Source organism: Arvicola amphibius, chromosome 10 (assembly GCF_903992535.2).
Source record: "Arvicola amphibius chromosome 10, mArvAmp1.2, whole genome shotgun sequence".
Lineage (NCBI taxonomy): Eukaryota > Metazoa > Chordata > Mammalia > Rodentia > Cricetidae > Arvicola > Arvicola amphibius.
This window is the reverse complement of record NC_052056.1, coordinates 46183497-46210673: the sequence shown is the minus strand read 5'-3', so window position 1 is coordinate 46210673 and position 27177 is coordinate 46183497. Positions and strand designations below refer to the sequence as shown.

The 27177-nt window shown below is 38.1% G+C and overlaps 1 protein-coding gene and 1 long non-coding RNA gene across 2 annotated transcripts; one reads left to right on the top strand and one right to left on the bottom strand.

Annotated features, from left to right (window-relative positions):
- The first annotated feature begins 352 nt into the window (after window positions 1-352).
- Window positions 353-2982, top strand: LOC119825530. The gene is made up of 3 exons (XR_005287229.1): window positions 353-490; window positions 598-733; window positions 2944-2982. It is a non-coding gene; the product is annotated as an uncharacterized LOC119825530 (long non-coding RNA).
- Window positions 2983-3479: 497 nt separating this feature from the next.
- Window positions 3480-26953, bottom strand: LOC119824244 (cell surface glycoprotein CD200 receptor 5-like; the record flags this gene model as incomplete). The annotated part of the gene is made up of 8 exons (XM_042055815.1): window positions 26881-26953; window positions 24425-24745; window positions 19847-19981; window positions 12208-12308; window positions 10697-10772; window positions 9282-9596; window positions 8920-9168; window positions 3480-3583 (listed from the first exon to the last, which is right to left on the bottom strand). Coding segments are annotated over exons 1-8 (1374 nt in total), but the record flags the coding sequence as incomplete, so codon positions are not given.
- Window positions 26954-27177: the final 224 nt, after the last annotated feature.

Sequence of the window (27177 nt, the reverse complement as noted above, 5' to 3'; positions counted from 1 at the left end):
TTCAATTAGTAGCTTCCATCCTCAGTATTATCCATGGTTCATGTAGCTCTGGGATCTCCAGGTATCACATCATACTGCAGTTTCACAGACACACTGGAAAGCAAAATAAAACCTTTCTTTTTCTTTAAAAATTGTTATGAAAATGTCGCACATATCATTCTCCAGAGCTAGTGGTCAGGCTCAGATGCAAGGAAAACTGAAAGAGGCTACTAGCTGTGTCTGTCCTTATGTAATTGGAGTGATGTTATTGAGCAATGTGTGAGTGACTTTATGCCACAAATATGCTAGCTGATAAGAAACTACAGGAACTCTATGGCAATGACTGTTCATTTGTCAGGGTTAGCAGGGATCATCACGTCTGATGATTTTGATTGAGCTTGCTCAAGGGTCTGAGGGAAAGCTCACTCCTGGATCCTGGAGCTGACTCAACAGAGAGAGGAAAGACTGGACTGACATGGACCAGCTCTGTTCTCTTCTCATCCTCCAGCAGGTAGGTCATCCATATTCCCACAGAATGAAAAGTAAAAACACTCAGGAAATTTTGAGACCAAATTCAATACTGACAAACTGACATTTATGTACCTTTTTATTGGCCAGAGAAAACTACTTGGAGTGAGTAGAAACTGTCCATAAACTCTTTATGGAAAGAACTTTGAGATCTACTAGAAACAAGACAAGAGAGGTGGGGTAATGTCTCAGTCATGAAGATAATTGTCTTCCACAAGTAGAACAGGTAAGAAAGACGATGAACCAAGCTACTTATAATCCCAGCCCCTGTATTTCCTAGTTTATTACAGAATTACAGTACTAGATCTTACCTCTTTATGCACTGAACATTAAAAAAACATAAAAAAGTTATAATGAAAAAGGAGATAAGAAGAGTTTATTCCTTAGATGTGTTTTAGTGACAATTATGCATTTATTTACTGCTTGATACATACTGATTTCCTATTAAAGAAGGCATTAATGTTGATATTAGCACTGTTTCTTGTTGTTTTTACTTTTATGTTTTGCTCATTGCACTTTTGGGAGCCCACTGCCCAGCTCCCAAATAAATCACATGGAGTCTTCCTACTTATAAATGCCTGAATTTTGTTTGGCTTGTTTCTCGCCCACTTTTCTTAGCTTAGAAAATCCTGTCTAACTTTTGTCTCTGGGCTTTTACCTTTCTACACACCCTTCTTTACTTCTTATTCCATCCTTGCCGTGTAGCTGGGTGGCTGGCCCTGATGTCCTCCTCCCTTATTTTTTTACTGCTTTGATCCTCCTTCCCAGATCTCTTCTCCTATTTATTCACTCTGCCTGATAGCCCTGGCTGTCCTTTTTTGGCCCAGCTACTGGCTGTTTAGCTCTTTAGTAGACCAATCAGATTATTCATGCAGGCTAAGTAACACAACTTCACAGTTAACCCAATGCAAAATAAAAGAATGCAACACATTTTTGCATCAGTAAACAAATGTTCCAGAATATAAACAAATGTAACACATCTTAACAAATATTACACAATAGTTCCTGCTCTTTATTCTGTGCAAAGATTTGCTACGTGTGCACCTATCCACAAACTTTTTCTTCAAATAAACTAGCCTACATTGTCTAGGCTTCCTACAAGTTAGTGTGGTCATAGGGCTGAGCAGGTGCACTTACTACTCTGGGACAGACTCATAAATTATCCCAAATGCAATCCTCTCCTCTCCCTAGTCACAACTAAATATAAACTACTCTAAGAACAAAGTTGTAGAAGACAAGAGTAGCTTAAAGCAACACCACTTTATCCTTTGCCCTGGCCTGATCAACTACGCTAGAGTGTGAAATGGACAGGACTTAAACTTTTAAAGAACCACCTGAGGCTACCACCCAGGTATCCTCTTGTACCAGGCATTAATTTTCTACCTAGACCTTTAATAAAAATAAAGGCAACAGCCCAAATTGCTTGCCACTTTACCCAAGACATAATTCCTTTAACTAAAAATGTACTTTTGATTATAGACTGTTATCTGTGTCATGTGAAGACAAGGTCTTGGTTTACAGTTATTAGGGTTCACCAGTATCTTACCCTTACCCTCACTGACCATCCCAACCCCTGTAGGTAACAATGCAAACAGGCATGGGGATTGAGACACTGGGTCTTTAAACAGTAAGGGGATTTCCTGTGTTATCTTCATGATGCTGGCAGTGCTTTTTCTGGGCTCAGCTTTTAACTTTTACTAAAGTGCAGATATATCAAGAACAAAAAAAATAGTTCCTAGTTATATATGTAGGCAGAGACTGCGTGTTAGATCCCAGTCACCCAGGCTCGAAATAATCAAACATGAATAATGACACATGAACTATGTTAATGAAAACACTCGTTGGCCTATTAGCTTAAGCTTCTTATTAACTAACTCTTACATCTTAAATTAACCCCTTTCTATTATGCTGTGGGTTGCTACAAGGCTGTGGCTGACTGGTTTAAGTTCAGGCATCTGTCTCCTTTGGCAGCTACATGGCATCTCCCTGACTCCTCCTTGTTTCTCCTAGCACTCAATTTAGTTTTTCTGCCTAGCTTTATTCTACCCTGTCAGAGGCCCAAAGCAGCTTCTTTATTAATCAATGATAACAAAGCATATTCACAGCATATAGATGGGAATCCCATGTCATATGTGTTCAAAGACAACTGTCCAATTACTTGGTAGCAAGCAAGCAAGAAATAAGGCCTGCTAGTGGCTGACTTGAAGGTGTTGCTTGTTACGGTATCTGACAATGTAACATTTATGATCATGTGAAATGTTCTAGAAACAGCTGGTCGATGGAAGCTTTTCCTGGAAGATGTGTGTGAAGGAATTCCATCCAGCACTGTTGCTCACCATTTGCCAAACCATCTTTTTTGACCTATAAGGTGGGGAAGAGAGAGTAGATAGCCATTCATAGCATGTATGGCAATAAGACCCAAGCTTTTGTTTGTAGATTCATACTGCATGACCACAGGCTGTCATACGACTTCTAATAGCCATGAAGACATCAGGAGAAGGTAAGCTGGATGTCAGTGAGAAAGCTGACGGCAAATGGCTGTTTTCTTGTGCTGTATCATCAGACTTTGGGCTTCAGAAATCTAGATTTTCATTTTCTAGAAGTAAACAAAATAAACAATATAAAAAAGCAATCAAGTAGGAATGAGCAGAAACTCGCTGGTGTCAAAAAAACTTGTAAATAAACTCATAAAGGGCCAGCAACTTCATTTCTACTACTGGTTCCTGAAAGAGAAGGCCAGGCTAAGTCCCTCCTCAGAACTGCAGCAAGTAGACACTTTTGCAAGCGCTGTGGGCAACTATGCCTGGACTCCTTTATTTAAAGAAAGCCTGGGGATGAAGAAGAGCTGAGGGAACAACCATGATGGGGCCACAGCACAGACTTTCCCAGTCCACCATGAGCTCAAACTTTTGAGAATGTTTTCATCTAAGGAGTCTTACCATTTCAGTTTTCTGTTTCTACCTAAAATAATTTCTCTTCAGGAAGAAAACAAATCCTAGGATGAGCAGAATGATCCCAATAAGGGAAAATTTCACATAGAGAATGATCAGCAGGGAATGCAGCATGCTGGTGACACCTGTAACTACAGGCAAGGGAAAAGGACAAATCAGTTAAATAATAGTTTAAATCAAGAATTAAGACAAACAGCTTTAAAATCACTTACAGTATTCTTAAGGGAATGTCAAAATCAGAAAACCTTATCAATTATACTTCAAATACTACTCATATACTACTATTTCAGGATGAAATTTAGCAACCTAGTCGAGCTTTTATGATTCATAGGCATTACCAAATATTTACAGTGAATAGGTACAAAATATTATTACTAATACTTCCCAGTTAAATAAGGAAAAAGTTCCTGTGTAAACTTTATTTTTATGAAAATATAATTACACAATTTCCATCCATTCCTATTCCTTCATCCAACCTCCCAATGCTCCCTATTAAATTCCTAACCTTTTCTTTCTTAATTGTCTTTCTTGCCTATTTTTTACATAATATGCAAATGAAATCTGCTTAGTTTTTGTTGCTTGAATGTACATGATTTCAGAACTGGCCACTTGTTATTGGATAACCAATTATGGGGCTATCTCTGAGGGAAGATTATTTCTGCCCCTACCCAGCACCCCTTAGTTATCTGTAATTCTTAGTTAAGGGGTGTCTTAGTTAGGGTCTTCATTGCTGTGAAGAGACAAACTGACCACAGCAACACTTATAAAGGCAACATTTAATTAGAGTGCTTTGTTTACTCTTGTTTCAGAGGTTTGGTCCATTTTCATCATGACGGCACATGGCAGCATGCAGGCAGATGTGGTGCTGGGGCTAAGAGTCCTACATCTTGAAAGCTACAGTAAGCCACCTGCCTCACTGGGTGGCTCCTGAGCATAGGAAACCTCAAAGTCCATCCCTGCAGTGACACACTTCCTCCAAGAAGACCACACTCACTCCAACATAGCCACACCTCATTATAGTGCTGCTCTCTATGACATTATGGGAGCCAATTACATTCAAACAAACACAAGGGTTGAGGATCCATGGGATTTACGGCTACCGTGTGTGTATATCTATTGATGTTGACTTGTTGAGGTTTCATGGGTGAAGCTTTCCTGTCATTCCCTGGAGACACAATATTTTTAAAAAAGTTTTTTATCTATCCATTCATTCATTCATTTTACATACCTGTCACAGTTACCCCTCTCTCCTCTCCTCCCATTCCCTACTCCCCAGCTCTCTCTACCTCTTCCCAATCCACTATTTCTCTGTTCATGTTCAGAAAGGGGCAGACTTCCCATGGATATCATCAAAGTATCACATATCAAATTACCTATAGACTAAGTGCCTTCCCTTAGGTTTAGGCTGGGCAAAGAAATCCAGTGTGAGGAATAGGTTCCTAAGAGCTAGCCAAAGAGGTAGAGACAGTCACAACTCCCAGTGTTTGGATCCTGACAAATAGAGCAAGCTACACAATTGTCACATATTAGGGTAGTCCCATGCAGGCTCCCTGGTTGTTGGTTCAGACTCTGTGAGTTTATATAAGCCAGATTACATGTTTCTGTCAATTTTCTTTGATATCTTTGAACTCTCTGATTCCAAAAAAAAACCTTCCTCCCTCTCTTCAGAAGGATTCCTGGCCCCCAGCCTAATGTTTGACTGTGGATCTCTATATTTGTCTCCATCAGTTACTGGATGAAGGCTCTCTGATAACAACAGTCAGCAATCTGATCAGAGGACATGGTCAGTTCAGGACAGATATTCACTATTGCTAGGAGTCTTAACTGGGATCATTCTTGTAGATTTGTGGGAGTTTCCCCTGCATCAGGTTTCTGCCTGATTCCCCAAATCCACCTTTTCCAGTCTTCTCTTTCAGTACTCTAAACCTCCACTCACTCCCCAAACCAATCCCTCAAGTTCCTGTGTTCACCCATCCCCATTCCACCCATGACTTCTTTTCTATTTCCCCTTCCCACGGACATCCATGTGTTTCACCTTGGGTCCTCTTGTTATCTACCCTCTCTAGGTCTGTGGATTTTAACATGGTTATTTTATGTTTTACAGTTAAAATCCACTTATGAGTGAGTACATACTTTGTTTGCTTTTCTAGGTCTGGATTACCTCTCTCAGGATGATTTTTTTTCCTAGATCCATCCATTTGCCTTCAAATTTCCTGTTCCTCGTTATTTTTAACAGATGAGTAATACTCCATTGCACAAATGTACCATATTTACTTTATCCATTCTTTGTTTGAGTGGCATCTAGATTGTTTCTAGGTTCTGGCTATTACAAATAATGCTTCTATAAACATAGTTGAGCAAGTGTCTTTGTGGCATGATTGAGTATGCTTTGGGTATATGCCCAGGAATGATATAGCTGGGTCTTGAGGTAGATTAATTCCCAGTTTTTTTGATAAACTGCCAAATTGATTCCCAAAGTGGCTGTATAAGTGTTCACTTCCACCAGCAATGAAGGCGTGTTCCCCTTAGTCCACATCATCTCCAGAAAAAGGAGCCATTTTTATTTTTGTTCTTAGCCATTCTAACAGGTGTAAGATGGAATCTTAGTGTCAGTTTGACTTACATTTCTCTATTACTAAGGATATTGATCATATACTTAAGTGTTTTTCAGTCATTTGAGGCTCTTCTCTTGAGAATTTTCTGTTTAGGTCTGTACCTTATTTTTTAAAATGGATTATTTTGTTTTTGATATCTAGTTTCTTGAGTTCTTTATATATTTCAGGAATCAGGTCTCCATCAGATGAGGGGCTGGTGATGATATTTTTCCATTCTATAGGCTGCTGTTTTGTCTTATTTACAGTGTCCTTTGCCTTATAGAAGTTTTTCAGCTTCAGGAAGGTCTTGTTTATTAATTGTCGAGTTTTGTGTCTGTGCTACTGGTGTCTTATCCAGGAAGTTGAAGAGACAAAATCTTATAGTAGATTTCCTGGTCCTATGGCTCTTTTAATAATATTCTATAATATTCCCAGAGAACTTTGTAAAGGAATTGTGTTGTATATGTATCCAAGGAAACTGGACATCCTATGATCACTGTTCTCTGCATTTTGACCATTTGTGGCATTCTATAATGGTTTCCGTCTATTAGAAAGAAAAGCTTCTTTGGTAAGGGTTAAGAGCCACACTTACTAGTGGGCATAAGGGTATTTTTAATTCAGATAATCAATGCTCTGGTTTAATAAAGTGCTATAGTACCTTCGTCTCTAAGATCAATGACCTCACTAACCTTGAGTAGTTGGTTAGGTTTTTTGTACCAGGCATGATCTTCCTCCAATTGAGCGGGTCTTTAATATAATTGGACAGCTTTGGTTTTCTGACAAGATGTGGTTACCACTACTGAATCTTAGGGACCAGCCGTGCTAGTCATAGTTGTGGTTTATAAGCTTCATAGCTAGGTGGTACTACCAAGTGCTTCCCTTTTGGGACACCATTCACAGCACTTTGGTGTCTATGAGAATTAGTCTTCAGGGAGGAGGTTTTTAGATCAAATCTAACTTAGATCTTCTGAGTCCTCTGTCTGAAGGGCATCCATGCAAATATTAGACTTTTGAAAGGTGCTATTCTTTTTTATTTAAAAAATGTTTTGAGAATTTCATACAATCATGTTCACCTACAACTCCTCATCCTACCTCCTATCAGATCCCCATTCGCTTTGTTACCCCAACAACTTTTTAATCTTTGTTTTTATAACACACTGACTTCAGTTAGTTTATCCTGCCCATATACTCCTGGGTTGGGGCCTGTGAGGAACAACAGCCTAAAAGAGAGCTGGCTCTCTTTCCTCAAGAACCCATTAACTGTCCTTAGTTTCACATTTTTCAGTGCAGGGACTCGGGGTCTCTTTCCACTCCATGATAAACATTGATTGGTTTCAGCTTGTGCAGGAAACTCATTGCTGGGAGCTTGTGAGTTTAGAGACCCTCACTGTCATGTCCAGAAGTCACTTCCTCTGACCTGTCCTTACCTCAGAATTTACCAAAAATTTTTCTGCCTTTTTTTCCCTTGACCAGTTGAAAGTTTCTGCTCTATCTACTATTCACTTTAAAAGTGACCTCTCTGAAGAGCCATGAGAGTTGCAGTGATCTACGAGTAGGATGATTTAAATTCAGAGGGCAGTTTTATTCTACGTCCATTATGCAGAATGTAGCTTGTGAGTTCACTGTTACAGGAAATCTGTCACTGGTCTGCTAGCCAACTGAGAGGCACATTTTGGTTCAAGAGGCAGGGTTTTCATTAGGGATGGAAGTGACCAAGGAAGGGATGTTTTTTGTTTGTTTGTTTTTACCCATTAGGAATAAACAGCTATGGTTGAAACGCAGCAGCTTACAACCCTATTCAGGTTCTCCATTTATTCTTTAATATTTGTGCATGGATTTTACACTTTAGTAAATGATAAAAGACTTCTTTAAGATTCCCCATGCAGGAACTCTTAGCCTCAATTGAAATACCAGGTACATGTTTCCTTATGTAACTTATATCAACCAGAAGCAGTTAGTAGCCTCCATAACATCCTTGCCATTTTCACTCACAGACATTGATCACTCATCAGCTGATGGACATCTAAGCTGTGTCCACATCCTAGGAAAGGAGCATCCATGAACATGGATGGGCCTATAGCTCTGTAGTCAGAGTACTTTTATGTTCCCAGGAGTGGAAGAGCTTGGTCATATGGAAGATCTATTTTTAGTTTTCTGAGGACAGCCACGTTGATCTCCATGTGAGCACCAATTGTTCTCCCACCAACAGTACATGAAATTTCCCCACTCCTCACATTTATTGTTTTTATCTTAATATTAATCATTATGGCTGAATTAAGACAAAAATCTCAAAGTAATTTTAATTTGCATTGCACTGATGGCTAAGGATAGTGAGACATTTAAAAATATTTTTAGGCCATTTGTATGTCTTCTTCCAAGAACAATCTATTCAGTTTCATAGCTCATTTTTAAATTTGGTTGTTTCTTTTCCTGGTGTATTTCATTTTTTTAATTACTTGCATATTCTGGATTTGAATCCTCCACCAAATCTGTATGCTACCTCTCCAGTCAGTTAACAGTTTCCTTTGCAGTTCAGAAACTTCTTTTTTTTTTTTTAAAGATTTATTTATTTATTATGTATACAACGTTCTGCCTCCATGTATGCCCGCCCGCCAGATCTCATTACAGATGGTTGTGAGCCACCATGTGGTTGCTGGGAATTGAACTCAGGACCTTTGGAAGAGCAGGCGGTGCTCTTAACCACTGAGCCATCTCTCCAGCCCCAGAAACTTCTTAATCTCATGAATTCCCACTTGTTGACTTTTTAAAAATCTTAATTACCTAGCAACCAAAGTCCTTCTGAGAAAGACCTTACCTGAGTCTATACCCTGCAGGGCATTTATTCTTTAAATATGGGAGACACTTACCTTGATTCAGTTCTATGAACAGAGTCTGGTTGCCAGTTGGATGGGAGACAAAGCAGAACACAGCAGACACATTTTTCTGCTCCCAGTGGTATGTGCTCCTGACAGTCACAGTGCCATTGCTGTGTGATTCTTTCTTAGTGATGTGATCCCCATCTGGAGTCCAAAAGATCTGCACAGCCGGCTTGCCTGCAATTGCCTCACAAACTGCTGTTCTGTTTTCCCCTGGAATCAGGGTTACTGCTGGAGGCACTGTGGAGATGGAAGGGAGAAAAGATTCAGTCTTGTCACAAATGACAAAGGTGTCTGTTCCTATCTACAATCTGGTGACCTGAAATAGCACGATATGTGACCATGTCACTTACCTAGCACTTGGAGGTCATGACTCTTTTGGATATTCCCTGAAGGTGTTATTATTTCACATGAATAAAGCCCGTCATGATCAAGGGCCACTGCATCGATCAGAATGTCAGGACTCTGATCAGGTGTGGAGGCCCAGGTGATTCTCCTGTCCGTACAGTTTGCTTCATTGTTCTTTGTATTGACTCTGTAAGATATTCTGCAGGGAGGCTGGCCTCTGGGGGCTATGACCCACGATATTAATACTGCTTCTGTCATTGAAATAGCAGGGCAGCACAGCAGAGCCTTTGCACCCATCTGTATGAACAGTGTAGTGTTAACTGGACACACATACAAAAAGAACGAGAAAAGGATACCTGTGTTAAGTCTGTCTACAACAGTGTATACACAAGAGCATTGCTTGACTTATAAATGTATTCCAGATAAATTTGATTTTTTTTCACCTTTCTTGTTTCTGTGTGTTCAGTCTATTAGAACTAAATAAATTATTCACCTTCTAAAGTAAAAATTCAGTGCCTGTTTGCTGCATGCATCATGTACTGTAAAACCTCTCACTGCCTATGTACTGACTTAACATCCATGATGGATACAGGTTTGCTGAGTGGTGATTACTCAACAAAATTATTTGTTATAGTCACCTGTGAAAAAAGAGTCAGTGATGTCACCACCTTAACAGGAGCAGAAGTCGCTGTGAATGAGCCTTGACTCTGATAAGCATTGTATCAACCATCTCAACTATACCATTTCATTGTCACTTAAACCTTTTTTGGGTCCTCAGGTCCTCACAAGTCACATCAAATAAAGGTCATCTAACTAGATGGCGAAGGGTTCTTTAGCACAGACTTGGGAAGGTGCTCATCCCATACCCTTTCTTACTCTAAGACAGTAGAGGTTCAGAGGCCATCGTTCAGTTCCCTCCTGCCATAACTCTCACATCACCAGATTCTTCCACTCCTCCTACTCATCTCTCCAGAAGCCAAAGCATTAGTTACTGTTTCTAAGCAAGGTGAACTCTCCATTACCTCAGTGCTGACCACAAGATAGAGAAGAACAGTACCTTCTGCCTCAGGTAATGAACTATTCTGTGATGTTTGACTTCCATTCATACCACTTGACTATAGAAAATATTTAAATAATAATGTTTAAATGTTTAAATAATTATAAGGCAAGAATTTAATCATCACTGACATGTTAATACCTTGGAAATTACATTTTTAAGATATTAATCCATTATTTCCCATTTATGAATGACCTTAGTTTGTAAAAATCGTTTGTAGAGTAACCTTCCATTCCTTCTTCCAGCTCCTTGACAGTTCGAGTGTACGCATACCACATAAGATAGCTTGGTTAAACTCCTTCCTCCGCATGCCATCCTCTAATTAAAGCCAGAAACTGGCCACAAGATAGAGAAGAATAATGCTTTCTGTCATGGGTAATGAATTACTCTGTGTCATTTGATTCCAGTCCATACCTGAACATCTTGACTCTAGAAAATACTTAAATAAGAGTTTTAAATATTTAAATGATTATAAAATGGTAATTAGAAGTTGTATCATCATATGTCAACATCTTTCTCAACATCTTTTAAAAATAGATTTATTACATACTAAGAAAGTATTACCTTTTATGAGGAACCTTATTTTGTCAAAAATTTGTAGAGTAGCCCTGCTTTCCTTCTTCCAGCCCCTTGCCGGTTAGGCACAATGCATGATCTGACATGATTAAACTCCTTTCTCCAGATGTCATTTACTCATGGATATTTAGTCACACTGTGAGCCCAAAGTTTGCATTTGCATTGATTAAATAAAAATAACCATGGTTCGGGTGACTGAGTTAGCAACTAGTTGACAGAAAGTAATCATAGAACATTAGAAGGCACGAAGAAAAGAAACAGAATCACAGGAAGTAGTAGGGAGGGATTTGGAGTGGCACATCTTTCTTTGTTTTGATATGGAAGGGCAGGACAGGGGTTTTTGGAGACACCAGCAAGGAGAGATTATCTAGTTGTGACCTAGCCTCTCTGATCTAGCAGGTTTTCAACCCAGCCTTTGAATCTTGAGTCTTATCTATAAACAGAATGTAGAGACTTAGTTAAAGTGACCTTTAGTGGCAGTGAGAGGCCAGTGCCTGCAGGAACAGATTTTCTGCCAGGCTGCCACCCTAGTGGCTGCAGATGGAGATGCAGGACGATAACTGTGGAGTAACAGTTGTTGGCTGAAATAGCAGTTGATTAAGGTGCAGACACAGAGCCAAAATTTAACCAACATTTGGTGCTCCAGTGTGCAGCAAGATCACGTATATATTTAAACGAGTAGTCATTAGTAGGTCACACTATTAGAGAAAGATTAGAAGATGTGGTCTTGTTTGAAGAAGTGTGTTGCTGTGGGTGGACTTTGGAGTTTCAAGAGCTCAACTTAGACTCAGTGACTATGTCTTCCTACTGCCTTCAGATTCAGACCCAAGTATAGAACACTCAGCTGCCATGTCGGCCTGCCTGCTTCCATTCTAACAATGATGGAGGTAATGGAGTAAGGCTCTGGAACTGTAATCAAGGGCCAATTAAATGTTTTCCTTTATAAGAGTTGCTACCTTCATGGTATCTCTTCCCTGCCTAAGACAGATGCTTTTCAAGAAATAATTAAAGAGACAGGAAGAAAAGAATAAAATTATTTTGTTACCTAACATATTTATGCTACTATGAGGCATCATCGTGTTCTTTAATAGTAGAATTGAACTAATTGTAAATGCACATCTCAAGTATAAAAGAAAAAAATCCTATGCCAAGTAACAAGAGACAACAAAAGCACATAAGATCTTCAATTAAAAACAGAGAAGGATACGAAGAAAACTGTTTTTTTCTGTTTCTTGAGAACCAATTCTTGATGGTCCTTCCTAGGATTGCAACAGAACAGCATGTAGAGCCTCCCCTACCTCAGACTTATGCCTTGTTTGGATTCCTCTGGCCATCCCCTCCTGGCCTTCCTTTCTCCACTCCTTGCTGAATCCCAGCCTCCCACACCAGCAGGCATTCCCTGTGAACACACCAGCTAAGCAGGCCAGAAAACTGGGCAACACACACCCATCACACTTTCTTAAAATACAGGAGGAAACAGAAACCAAAGAACATAATATGCACTCAAAAAAGACAAACCTGTAACTAAGCACCTAGACCCATAATCACCCCTAAACAAAGCTGCCTATATGCCAGACTAAGATTACAAACACTAACATGATGGAGGAGAGTTATCTGTCTATGTTACTTTCATTGGTTAATTAATAAAGAAAACTGCCTTGGCCCTTTAAGAGACAGAAAATTAGGTAGGTGGAGTAGACAGAACAGAATTCTGGGAGAGTTGGGGAGACACTGCAGGCAGTCGACATAGTGAGTCTCCATGCTTCTCCTCTCCGAGATGGACGCAGGTTAAGATCTCTCCTGGTAAGCCACACCTCGTGGTGCTACACAGATTACTAAATATGGGTTAAAGGAAGATGTGAAAATTAGCCAATAAGAGGCTGAAACTATGGGCCAGGCAGTGTTTTAAAAGAATACAGTTTCCGTGTAATTATTTTGTGTAAAGCTAGCCGGGTGGCGGGAGGCAGCCCCACTGCTCCTTCTACACTAACATGTAGGACAATATGTCGACACTAAAGTCCTACTATCCTATGATAGGAGGCCCTGAATATTTGAGCATATCTGAAGCACAAGAAAAAGACCTAAAAACTAACTATATGAAGATGATAAAGGTCCTTAAGGATGAAATGAATAAATTCCTTAAAGAAATCCAGGAAAACACTTTGGAAGGAAACGAAAAAAATTAAACACACACACACACACACGCATACATACACACACACACACATACAAACACACACACACACACACAAACACATGAGCACATGCATGCAAGCAGTCAGGTCAGAGTAATAGAATAAATCCATTAAAGAAAGACGAGAGAAAATAAACAGTTGACAGATATGAATAAATCTGTTCAAAACATAAAGTAGAAATAAAAGTAATAAAGAGACCCAAACTGAGGGAATTCTGCAAATTTAAAGTTTAGGAATTTGAACAGAAATTATAGAGACAAGTTAAACCAACAGAGTATGAGAGATGGAAGAGAGAATCTCAGGCATTAAAGACACAATAGAAGAAATAGTTATGTTGGTCAAAGAAAATGTAAATATAAAAATTTCTTAACACAAAGGAAATCTGGGACACCATGAAAAGACAAAACCTAAGAACAATAGGACTAGAGGAAGGAGAAGAATCACAGGTAAAAAACTCAGAAAAACAGGATTTATCCTTCTGTTGCATCCAAGAATCACATTTCAACACCAAAGATAGATATACCTCAGAGTAAAGAGTGGGGAAAAGGTTTTCCCAGAAAACTACCTAAGAAGCAAGCTGGTGTAGCCATTCTAATATCAAATAAAATATACTTCCAACCAAAATTAATCAAAAGAGATGGCAAAGAACTCAGATGGTGAAGAAGATGGTTACAGAAATTTTCAATACTATCATATAAGAATCATTTCCTAAACAAAAGGAGTTTCTTGAAAAGGTAGAAGAAGACTACACAATGACAGATAAAATAGAACATAAAACAATGTCCCTTGCCACATAATAATTAAAATACAAAACCTACAGAACAAAGAAAGAATGTTAAAAAACCACAAGTAACATATATAGACAGATCTATTAGAATTAAACTTTACTTCTCAATGGAGACTCTAAAAGACAGAAGGGCCTAGACAGAGACCTTGCAGAATCTAAAAAAACACAGATGCCAGCCCAGACCTATACCTAGCAAAAGTTTCAATCACCATAGATATAGAAAACAAGATACTCCAAGATTAAGTCAAAATTAAATAATAATTATTCACAAATCCAGCTCTACAAAAGGTGCTAGAAGAAAAACTCCAACCTAAAGAGATTAAGTATACCCATGAAAACACAGGAAACTATCTCACACCAGCAAAATCAAAAGAAAGGAAACACACACATCACACCAATACTTCCCTGACAACCAACAAAATAACAGGAACCAACAATCATTGGTCACTGATAGCTCTCAATATCAATAATCTCAATTCCTCAATAAAAATACACAGATTAGTTGAATGGACATACAAAAAACCCAGGATTTATCCTTCTGTTGCATCCAAGAATCACATCTTAACACCAAAAACAGATATACCTCAGAGTAAAAAGTGGGAAAAAGATTTTCCCAACAAACTACCTAAGAAGCAATCTGGTGTAGCCATTCTAATATCGAATAAAATATACTTCAAACCAAAATTAATCAAAAAAGATGGTGAAGAACACTACATACTCATCAAATGAAATATCTAATAAGAAAACATTTTAATTCTGAACATCTATACCCCAAACACAATGACACTTGTCTTTGTAAAGGAAAAATTACTGAAGCTAAAATTATACATTGATAGTGGGGGAATTCAATACCCTGCTCTCACTAATGGACAGGTCCTTCAGACAAAAACTAAATAAAGAAACACTGGATTTAACAACTAGTGGACCTAACAGGTATCTACAAAACATTTCACCCAACACAGATGAATATACATTCTTCTCAGCACCATGTGGAACATTCTCCAAAATTGACCATTCATAGAGCAAGTCTCAACAAATAAAAGAAAATTAAAATAAGCTCCTGCATCTTACCAGACCACCACAGATTAAAGCTGCATTCAAACAACAACAAAAGCAACACAAAGCCTACAAACTCTTGGAAACTGAAGGCCAATTTACCAAATGACTATTGGGTCAAGCCAAAAATAAAGAAATTAAAGACTTCCTAGAATTCAATTAAAATGAATACACAACATAACCAAATTATGGGACACAATAAAAGCAATGCTAAGAGGAAAAGCCATAGCACTAAGAGCTTACATAAAGCAATTGGAGAGATCTCATGAGCAACTTAACAGCACACCTGAAATCTCTAAAAACAAAACAAAAAAGCAAGTTCACCCAAGAGGAGTAGATGGAAGGAAATCATCAAACTCAGGGCTGAAATCTGTAATTGTTTGTTTTTTACTTTTATTCTTTTTACTCTTTGGGCCTCTTTTGTTCTTTAGGAGGCTCACCACTCAGCTCCCAAATAAATCACACAGTGGCTTGTACTTTCTTATAAATACCTGGCTTTAGCTTGACTTGTTTCTTGCAAGCTTTCCTTAACTTAAATTATGCCAACTAGATTTTTCCTCTGGGCTTTTCCTTTCCTTCTTAATATATTACTTTCATGCTTACTCTATGCTTGGTTGGATAGCCCCTAGCATCCTCTTCATCTTGTTCTCTTTCTCCTTTCTTCCCCAAGATTTCTCCTTCTATTTATACTTTCTGCCTGCCAGCTCCCCTTTCCTTTCTCCTGCTTGTGATTTGCCATTCAGCTCTTTTTAGACCATCAGGTGTTTTTGACAAAGAATCACAGCTTCACAGAGTTAAACAAATGAAAATATAAATAAAAGCAACACACCTTGAAATAATATTGTACAACAGAAATCAATAAAATAAAAAACAAAGAATCAACGAAACCAAGAGTTGGTTCTTTGAAAAGAGTCATTAAGATAAACAAACCAGTATCTAGACTAACTAAAAATCAGAGAGACTATTCAAATAAATACCATCAGAAATAATAAGGGGTTTAACAACAGACACTGAGGAAATCCAGAGAACTGTTAGGTTATACTTAAAAACTAGTACTCCATAAAGCTGGAAAATCTAAAAGAAATGAATAATTTTCTCAATAGATATTACTTACCAAAGTTAATTCAAGATCAGATAAGCAATTTAAACAGACCTATTGAAATTGAAGCAGTCATTAAAAGATTTTCAACAACAACCGAAAAAAGAGCCTAAGACCAAATGGTTTTAGAGCAAAATTCTACCAGACATTCAGACAAGAGCTAACACCAATACCCCTCAAATCATTCCACGAAATAAAAACAAGAGGAACATTGCCCAATTCATCTTATGAGGCCACAGTCACCCTGATGTACCCAAATCACAGAAAGACTCAAAAGAATAAAGAGAATTACAGACTAATTTTCCTCATAAACATAGATGCAAAAATACTCAGTAAAATACTTGCAAACTGAATCCGATAATACATCAACAAGATCATGCAACATGATCAAACAGGCTTCATCCCAGAAGGACAGAGATGATTCAACTTATGAAAATCAACCAATGAAATCAACCTAATAAATAAACTGAGAGGGAAAAAAGCCCTACATGATCATTTCATTAGATGCTTAAAAAGGCTTTGATAAAATTCAATACCCCTTCATTAAAAAATATGGGCAAGAGAAAGGATACAAAGGACATATCTAAACATAATAAAGACAATTTATGGCAAGTCTATAGCCAATATCAAATTAAATTGATAGAAACTCAAAGCAATTCCAATAAATTCAAGAACAAAGCAAGTTTCTACACTCTCTGCACACCTATTCAATATAGTACTTGAATTTCTAGCTAGAGTAATAAGATAACTGAAGGAGATCAAGGGGACACAAATAGGAAGGGAAGAAGTCAAAGTATCTATATTTTCAGATGATATGATAGTAGACATAAATGAGTCTAAAAAATCCACCAAGACTCTTATAGCTGATATACACTTTCTACAAAGTATCTGGAGACAATATTAACTAAAAAAATCAGTATTTCTCCTTTGTATAAATGATAAATGGACTAAGAAAGACATCAGGGGAAAATATCATTCGCAATAATCTTATATAAGACAGAATAACTTGGGGTAACTCTATCCAAGCAAGTGAAAGTCTTGTATGACAAAAAGTTGATTCTTTTGAAGAAAGAAGTTGAAGAAGATTTCAGACAACTGAAAGATCTCCCATGGTCATGGATTGGTAGGATTATCATAGTAAAAAGGAACATCCTACAAAAAGGAATCTACTGATTCAATGAAATCCCCATCAAAGTCCTAACACAATTCTTTACATATTTTGAAAGGACAATATTCAACTTCATATGGAAAAACAAACACCGCAGGATAGTTAAAACTGTCCTGTGGTGTAGCAGGTCCTTCTGTTTGTGTGTTGCTTTCATTGGTTAATGAATAAAGAGACTGCCTTGAACTTTTCATAGGTCAGAACTTAAGTAGGCAGGAAAAAACAGAACTGAATGCTGGGAGGAGGAAAGCAGAGTAGGAGAGAAGCCATGGATCCTCTGCCTGAGATGGATGCCAGTTAGGATCTCCGGTAGTGATACACAGGTTAATGGAGATGGGTTAAACTAATATGTAAGAGTTAGACAATAAGAAGTTAGAGCTAATGGCCAAGAAGTGTTTTAATTAATACAATTTCTGTGTGGTTATTTTGGGTGTAAGCTAGCTGAGAGGCAGGGACAAACAAGGCACCCTCTCCCTTGCAACAGTCCTGTACAATAAAAAAAAACTTCCCAAATATCACCATTCTTGATTTCAAATGACAATAATAAAAATAGGCAGGTTCATCAATGGAATTCAACCAAAAACCCAAAATAAATATACTCTTATAGGGATACCTGATTTTTGCTAAATAAGTCAGAAATATACTTGGAAAAAAATGAAAGCATCTTTAACAAATTGTGTTGGCCTAACTGGATTCAGCACATAGAAGAAGGCACATAGATCCACATTTATGATCCTGAATAAAACTCAAGGTCAAATCGATTAAAGTTCTCAACATAAAACCAGACACAATAAACTTAATAGAAGAGATAGAGGGGAATAGCTTTGAATGTACTGGCACGAGACATCTTCCTGAATAGGACACCAATAGCACAAGCACTAAGACCAAAAATAGTAAATGGGACCTAATGAAACTGACCAGCTTCTGTAAGTCAAAGGATGCTGTCACTTGATGGAGGAGTGTATATGTGTTACTTTCATTGGTTAATAAAGAAACTGCCTTGGCCCTTTGATAGGACAGAAAATTAGGTAGGCATAGTAAACAGAACAGAATGGTGGGAGGAGATGTGTCTCATTGTCATGAAAAGTCTTAAATTATTAAAACATTTAAAATGTCATATTCTGAAAGACTCTGAAAGATTTTAAGAAAACCTATCTATCTGAAATATAACTCTATACATCTAGAAAATCTAAATAACATGACTATGAGGTTGACTATTATAGATGAATATTTAATAACTTATATTTCTTAATTATACATTACATTCTTAAATGAGCAACACAAACACCATACCTTAATCAAGAGCAGAAGTATATATATATAACAAAATTGACCTTGTATTTGTGTCACTAAACCAAGATCCATACAAATGCAAATTATTCATATCTATATCATGTCCCCCTTTAAATGTAAACAAACATTTATGGACAATATTTGGGAATAGCAGCATAGTTTTCTCTATACTGCTTCCTGCTGATTGTTGGGCATAGTAATTTTTTGGCAGGGGGTGCTCACAATGACCTTCAGGGGGTCTTGTTCTATAAAATCACACCAGTCTGGAAGCAATTCACAGGTTCTCAACCTTTGTGGAAACAAGAGAAGAACATCTTTTCCAAAGCAGCATATCCTTAGACCCAAATTTGGAAGTCATGATACCTTTATAATATACAAGCTGGTTTAGCTTAGTATCCCATACAATGAAATGTCTCTCTGTACTTTGTAGTGAGGAGAGCAGCAGGCTGCATTCCTGCCCAGCTCCCAGCTGCCTGGCTAGCTTATGCCCTGAAATAACAACACACAAACTGTATTCATTTAAGCACTGCCTGGCCCATTAGTTTCAGTCTCTTACTCACATCTTGACTAACCCATATCTAATAATCTGTGTAACACCACGAGTGGTGTCTTACCAGGAAAGATTCAGCATGTCTGACCTGGTGGCTGGCTCCATTACATCTGTTTCAGAGAGGAGAGGCAGGGCATCTGACCCAGATAAAAGAGGCATGGTGATTGCCCGAGGCATCTGCCTCACTCCCAGCATCCTGTTCTGTCTACTCCATCTACCTATGTTCTGACCTATCAGGCCAAGCAGTTTCTTTATTAATTAACCAATGAAATCATAAGATAGATAGAAGACACACCTACATCAGTACTTAGTTCATTCACAGTCAAAAATTCAAAGATAACACAATAATATATATAATCCAGACTCTCTGTGAATTTTTCATTTTTACATGGTTTAATTTTTTACTCCTTTTAATCTATGACTACCTGTATTCTCTCTCTTTAAAAACTTTACCCTTTTTAAAATCATTAACTTTATTTTATGACTCTCAATACTGTTTTTCTTCTCTCTTCCAAGCCTACGTGAATTTATCTAACACTATGACTCATTTGGATTTTTCTTTGTTGCATATCTGTAATATTTTTACTGTCCAGGAGCACTTTTTAAAATGCTAAGCACTCTTAAAACTTAAGCTGTGCCATTACTATGGTATATACAGTACTTTTTGCTTGCCAGCCCAGAACAGCATGGTGGAGCCACTGCACCTCTGAGAGCCATGCACATGGCCCCATTCTCAGGCACACAGCCAGTCTATGTTGCCATTTTGCAAACTGCAGCAGTCTGCTCACAAACCCCATTCAAATGCTCTGCAGCTGAACCTCTTGCCTGAAAGAGTCAAAGTTTGTACTGGTAGCATGACCCAGAAAGCCAACATTTCAAAACAGTGTGGTTTCTTTTCTGATACAGGTGAAACTTCTCTTAAAGGATCTGTGACATGATGCCAGCAAACAGCAAGAAGCTGTGTTATACTCTGTTTTTTTTCTGTCTAAAATTCCTTTTCAAGCCCTCTTAGGTTTTAAGTGGATTTTAATCAACCACGTTGGCACCAGTTTGTTCAATGGAGGCCACTTGTTAGTTACCAGCTGCCAGGCTAGCTTAGACATGAAATAATCACACAGAAACTGTATTAATTAGATCACTGCTTAGCCCATTAGCTCTAGCTTCTTATTGGCTAACTCTTACATTTTAATTTAACCCATTTCTATTCATCTGTATATGGCCATATGACAGTGGCTTACTGACAAAGTTTCAGCATGTCTGACTCTGGTGGCAGCTCCATTGCTTCTCTCTGACTCTGCCCTTCTTTCTCCTAGCATTCAGTCAAGGTTTCCATGCCTACCTAAGTTCTGCCTTACTGTAGGTCCAAAGCAGTTTCTTTATTCATTAATGATAATTACAGCATACAAAGGGGGCTTCCACATAAGTTCTCTCCAAACTTCTTCCTGCTTTTAGCTGGGGAAGGTTTTTTTTTTTTTTTTTTTTTTTTTTGAGGTTGCAGAGACCTTTCAATGGGTCTTATTCCATCAAACCACATTAGCCTGGAAGGAATTCTATGGAGCTTGTACAGCCACTGTGGAAATCAATATGGTGATTCCTCAGAAAATTGGGAATCGACCTACCTCAAGACCCAGCTATACCTCTCCTGGGCATATACTCAAAGGATGCTCCACCATACAAGGACATTTGTCCAGCTACATTCATAACAGCTTTATTCACAATAGTCAGAAACTGGAAACAATTTAGATATTCATCAACAGAAAAATAGATAAAGAAAATGTTGCACACCCTTCCAAGTACTAACCAGGCCTAACCCTGCTCGTAAGATACACTGTTTCTTTGGGGTTACTATTAACAATTTGTCAAAAGCAGAGAAGTAAATTATTGAACTGTATGTGTGACATCCCCCCACCCACAGACCCCAGATACATTCTTTGAGGTTATAAACAATCAGGAGTAATTTGAGGAGGACATACAATGATCATATAGTTTAATGGTACAGAATGTTAGCAAATGTACTGCAGCTGCTGTTTAGGTTGGGCAAGCAGCCAAGAAGCAAACACAGCTGTCTGTGGGGAGGCAGTTTGATGGCAAACAATAGAGAATCTAATACAAACAAACCCAATTAAGAAGACCTTATTTCCATTATTTATCTAATCATCAAACAAACTTGCTAATTTTGATTGGTTTCATACTTACTTATTAGATGGTGTTCTGGATCATTTTGAGTCCTTTCTGAAATAGAAAACAAAACTAAGTATTAATATGGCTTGAGAAAACACTAAGGTGGTATTCAAAGTTATCTCTAAGGTCAGAGTTATTTAGAGAGGACTTCATTGTTGTCACAACAGAGAATCCAATAATCCAGGCCGAGTTCAGCATGCATAATTCATGGAACTTCACTCTGAGATCATGGCACACAAAGCAAAGGAGTTCTTTTCCAAGCCTAAAGAAAGACTACTGTCAACACAGTATAACCTTCATCTGACTTCTTTGATTCTCTCCTCCTCATTCTTCAGGCATAAGGACACATAGACCATATGTGACCTCTGAAACCTGTGATATAATAATATTCAACCTCCAGGTGCTCCTGAGACTGTGGATGACCACAGAAAAAAGAAGTTTGGGGTGATATTCTAGGTGTTTATTTTGAAACAGTCTTTGGACTGTGCCTCTCACTTCCTGCATTCTCATACAACACGCATCTTCCTGCACAGATAATGACCTCTGCATTTTTCTGATGTCCCCAATCAGAAACTGACTTAGGACAATTGAGAAGCATAGAGCTATAAGTCAATATATATATATATATCGGGCTGGCTGTTCCTGGCTCTGTAAGATAATCTCCTTGTACTCTGCTTTGTTTTACAAAATGCCTTTCCTCATTCTAGGAGACAAATGCTTTCTCAAAAACACCCAAACCTCCTTCTGTACACATTGGTCCTTACACAAACCAATTTCTATTATGAACATAAAAAGCAAAGATGAATTGTATGCAAAATCGGGGGCATTCCAAGTATCCCCTCAGAAAGATATTTCAAGGGGAAAAATAAAATACTTCTATCATTTCTCCAAATTTTACTAATTATAAGCATTGTTATAGTTCCAGAACATATTTCTTTCCACATTTCATAGGCAGTTCCCTGAGTACTCTTGGGCTCAAAAATAAAAGAAATACTTTTGCTTTTTCCAAGCAATACCCATTTCCCTAAAGAAGACTATATATTTATCTAAAATTTAAATTAATCCTAAAAAGAAATGTATTTGACTTCTACAAAAGAGCAACAATCCCCAAAAGCAAGATATGATTTCTATTTTGTAAGGTATTATAAGTTTTGATGGAACTGGACATATTTTTATATAACACACAGGGAAAGGAAATGTGTGATAAATGATGGACATAGACCTTACAGAGGAAAAGTATCATTATGATAGATATAAAAGTGGATATTCTGAAGTAGATGGGAATGGCATAGCAATGATGATGATGGATATGAGATAAGGCTGGACCTGGGAAGATGAGTCACATGTGTGCGCTTGAGGACCTCTGCTGAATCTTCAGTATCCACATACGAGGTAGAAGATGACAGGTCCTGTCTCTAATCCAGTGCTAAGGTGGCAATAGGAGCATCTCAGTTTCTCACTGACTAGCCAGCCTAACAATTCCATCGAGTCCCAAGTTCACCGAGTGACCTTGTCTCAAAAAATAAGGTAGAGAGCAATTGAGGAAGACGCCAAATGTCAACCTCTGTTTTCCACATATACACATGTGCAGACACATATATGTGTACTTGCATGCATGTGCACACACACAAAGATGGGGCAATGGAAAGCAGCACTGTTCAGCTTGGAAAGGTTCCTCCCTGAAGTGATCCAAGAAGGTAGGTAGAAAGCTCCGGAGAGTCTTTACACATTCTGGGCAACGGCCTCGCATGAAGCATGAGATTTGCAAACACTTTCTCATGTTCTGTGAGGTGCCTTTTCATTTGTGATAATAATCTTTGATGCAGAAACATACTGAATTGTGACAGTCTCTTCTGCCCGCTTTTGCTGTTGTTTTATGCTTTTGTAATAATATCTAGGAAATGTTTACAAAATCCAAGATCAAGATTTAGTTTTTTATGCAGATGTATGGTTGATGTAAAAGTAATTTTTTAGGTTAGTTTCCTATATTTAAATCAGTTGAGGGTCTTGGGCAAGGTGACACATACCTTTAAACCCAGTATTTGAGAAAGGGTCAGGGGGATCTCTGAGCTCCAGCACAGCCTAGTCTACACAGCGAGTTTCAAGTGAGAAAAGACTACACACTGAAACACAGTTTCAAAAAAACAACAAAAAACAAAACAAAAACCAACAACAACCAAAAGTAAATTGAGAGCCTATAGAGATGACTCAGATGTTGAGAGCATTGGCTCTTCCAGAGGGCCTGGTTCCGATTCCCAGCATCCACATGGAAGATCAAAACCATGTGTAATTCCAGTCCCAGAGGCACCAGCCATGTATGTGGTACATGGACATAATTGCCGGCTAAAACACCCATGCACAAAAAATAACAATAATAGAAAAAGTCAATTAATCATAGACAGAATTTTTTTTCTACACTCTCAGCTCTACTATGCCGATCTCACCACAATATTTAAGTAGCTGTATTTTAATACTGAAATTTGGAATAGAGAAATCTTTCTTTTTTATGCAGATTATTTTAGATACTTGGGGTCTGTTACACAATATGATGTGAATTTTAGAATTAAGTTTGATTTGTTGGAGATGATGTTCAATCTTGGGGCATGTCATCATTATAATAGTGAGTCTTCCAAGCTGATGACAATCAGGTATTTTTACATCTTAATTTCTTTGTTTATTCAAGCTACAAATCTACTGCTTATGTGAACATAACTTCTGCAAATTCTAATCAACCAAAAACAGGAAAACAATGAAGAAAAAGAAAACAACATCATTGTGATCACTTTTGAACCTGTCAAGTAAATGTTTTAATCTCTAATGACAAGAACAGTCAGTAAGTGGCCTGCTGTGGCAGCACATACCTTTAATGGAAGCACTAGGGAGGCAGAAGCAGGTGGATCTCTGTGAGTTCCGTGACAGCCTAGGCAACAAAGAGAGCTCTAGGGAAGCCAGACCCCATAAAAAAACCAGTAACTTCCATTATTTTCCCTCTACTGTTCTTGACCCCACCCTTCTCTCCCCCTATACAAATACTTTATGTCCTCATTACTGTCATAGCCTAGAAGATGAGGTAGACTGTGGATCTGATACAAGTGTTCCAACTTTTACCACAGTGTCTGAAAGTCGGGATTGCCTCTTTCACAGCAACAGGATGGAAAAGCTATAGATGGTCTGGGGTGGAGCACTCACCTGTCACATGCAGGGCTATTATGTTGCTATTAATAACTTCAGAATTAAAGTATATAGAACAACTGTACGATCCATTGTCACTGGGATATACTGGTTCAAAATGGAGAGTAAAAACTGAACCCTGGTCCTTGTCTTCCCAACCAGTATGTTGCCAAGGTCCAGTCTCAAGAGGTAAACAGTGTCCTCCACTGTACTTGCACCACATCACATTAGGTCTCTGAGCACAATATATCACAGGACATTCCATTTTAAAGTACTCTCCCACTGTGGCATATTCCGAATGCCTGGGAACTCTAAGTTGTACTGGACATGGCCTTCCACCTAAAACACAAAAAGAAAACTGGAATGAGTATGATCTTCCTGAAGAACGATAGATACCATAGCAATTATTTCCACCAAATATTTCTCAGGCAGAATTCCATAATCTTCCTCAATACTATTTTTCAGTATTTTATCTCTGCTAGCTCAGTGTGGTCCATAGCTGCACATAATCAATATTTGCTTTAAAAATAAATTGCTTCACTGAGTGCTGGAGGCGCACACATTTAATCCCAGCACTCTGGAGGCAGAGTAAGGCAGATCTCTGAGTTTGAGGCCACACTGCTCTACAGAACAAGTTCCAGGACAGCCAGAGCTACACAGAGAAACCTTGTCTCAAAAGACAAACATACAATTAGTTAATTAGTGAAACATTTAAATTTGATTTCACATGGTGTTTTTTTAAAGAACATAGTTTCTTCTAGGGCTGGAGTGTACAATAGATACTGTGACATGTCATTTTGGAAAAGAATTTAAAGACTATCTCTTAAATTTAGCTGTATAGGACAAGTGTATCCATTACAATACCACTTGCCTTTAAATACTCAATGGTGTCTGTGGTATTTCTTCCCCTAGAAATACTTAAAGTGGACAAGCAGAGACCTGAGTGGTCATCCAGGCAGCAGATGTGCCGTTTAAGCTATGTTTGGCAGGTATTTCCGGAACCTCCTCTACTCATTCATAACTCGTTACACAGTGCACTAACCCTTCCTTATCAGTGTGCACATACCCTTCCCACATCCAGGGCAAAAACAGGCAAAAGGAAAGATGGCAAACAATTCGCAGGTTCTTACTATGTGCTAAGCACTTTTGGGAGTCATATATGGAAGTACCCCTTATGATAGAATTATGACCTGATACACCCATCATGATTTACCATTATTGTAAGCCAAAATCATTTAGTAAACCTAGTCTACCAAGCACCAGATCTAAACCTAACCTTCCTTAAACTTATTCAAAATATATTAGTCTGCAGTTAGCCCAAATAAAGTAACATAAAGTCTCTTTCAGTAAAGTTTTGGTACTTCATGTAAGTTTAGAATACACTCAACCAAAAATGATGGCAACATGGTATACTGGATGGTATTGGCTGTTTACCATAGTGATTGCATAGCTGAGCAGGGATATTGCCAACAATGCAAAAGGCTATCGCAACACACATTGCTAGCATGGAAAATACCAACATTCAAAGATTGAAGTGTATTTTCTACTGATTTCATATCACTTACAAATCATTGTAAAATTTTGATAATTTACAAGCTGAACCATCCTAATTGAGGAATCACCCAGAGTGTTGCTTCAGTCCATCACAATAATGCTTGTGAAATAATCACTGGTATTATTTTTGCATTTAAGCTGAATAAACTGAATTCTAGAACAAATAAGCTGTCTATCATAGATAGCTATTGGGAGACAGACTCAGGACTAAAATTTAAACCCAGGTACACTACTCACTCCAAGGCATAGGCTGTTATCCAAAAATTTATTGTGAATGGGAATATGTAGGAAAAGTTCTTGGCACTACACTTAGATTTTACTTTAACAACAATAAATGCCAAGTGTTAGTGTTTTATATTAAAATGGATTTACAAAACTGACATATAAGTTGAGTAATTGTCAAAAGTCAATAAAAAAAACTCTAAGTCTTTCAGCCAAAACAAAATTTCAAAGGACTTCCCGAGTACCTCTGTTCTGAAAAGTGAACCCTAGCTACTTTCACAGGATTAACAGTGGTCTGTGATGAGTGGGTCTGTGCCAGGCAAACAAACAGAGAGATTGAAACTGGAATGCTGTACAAATGTAATTCTTTCATATAAATAGAAATGCTATGGAATAAGACTGACCAGCAAGGCTTGCCACAACTACAAACTAAAGAGCTTTGGCTCTCTTTCCAAGGTGGCTCTTGGTACTTCATTGTAAGTCTACCAGTAGCAAATGTCACCTTCATCCCTATTGTTCCTTGTCTTTGCTCCACAGTTCAGGGTTCACATGCATGCCACTTCATGGAGCCTTGTCCATCCTATGTTCCAATGGTGAATGTCTGTCAGTCAGGTCGGTAGATAATATATAAATATTTCCAGTGGACAACAGAAAGTTTTTGGTGACTCCAGGAAGAAAGATTCATGGTGACAAGTTACAGGTGCTTCTAGTCAAGGGAACCCTGACCACCTGGTGTAAGAGGGCCTCATCTTCCAGAGATGCCAGGTCCATAGATCTCTTTCAGGAAGAGAAGCCATTGACAGTAGTGTTTGGTGAGCTCCTCTCATTCTATCAGAAACCAGTTTGTGTTTTACAAATGTCAGGGAAAGATGTTTCCTTGCAATGCTCAGTAAGACTTTGTTTAGAAAGGTGCAGTGAAGTCCACTTTCACTTCCCTGCAATATATTTCCTCACTTCCCTAATACAGTCTGCTACGGAAAGAGCACACTGAACTT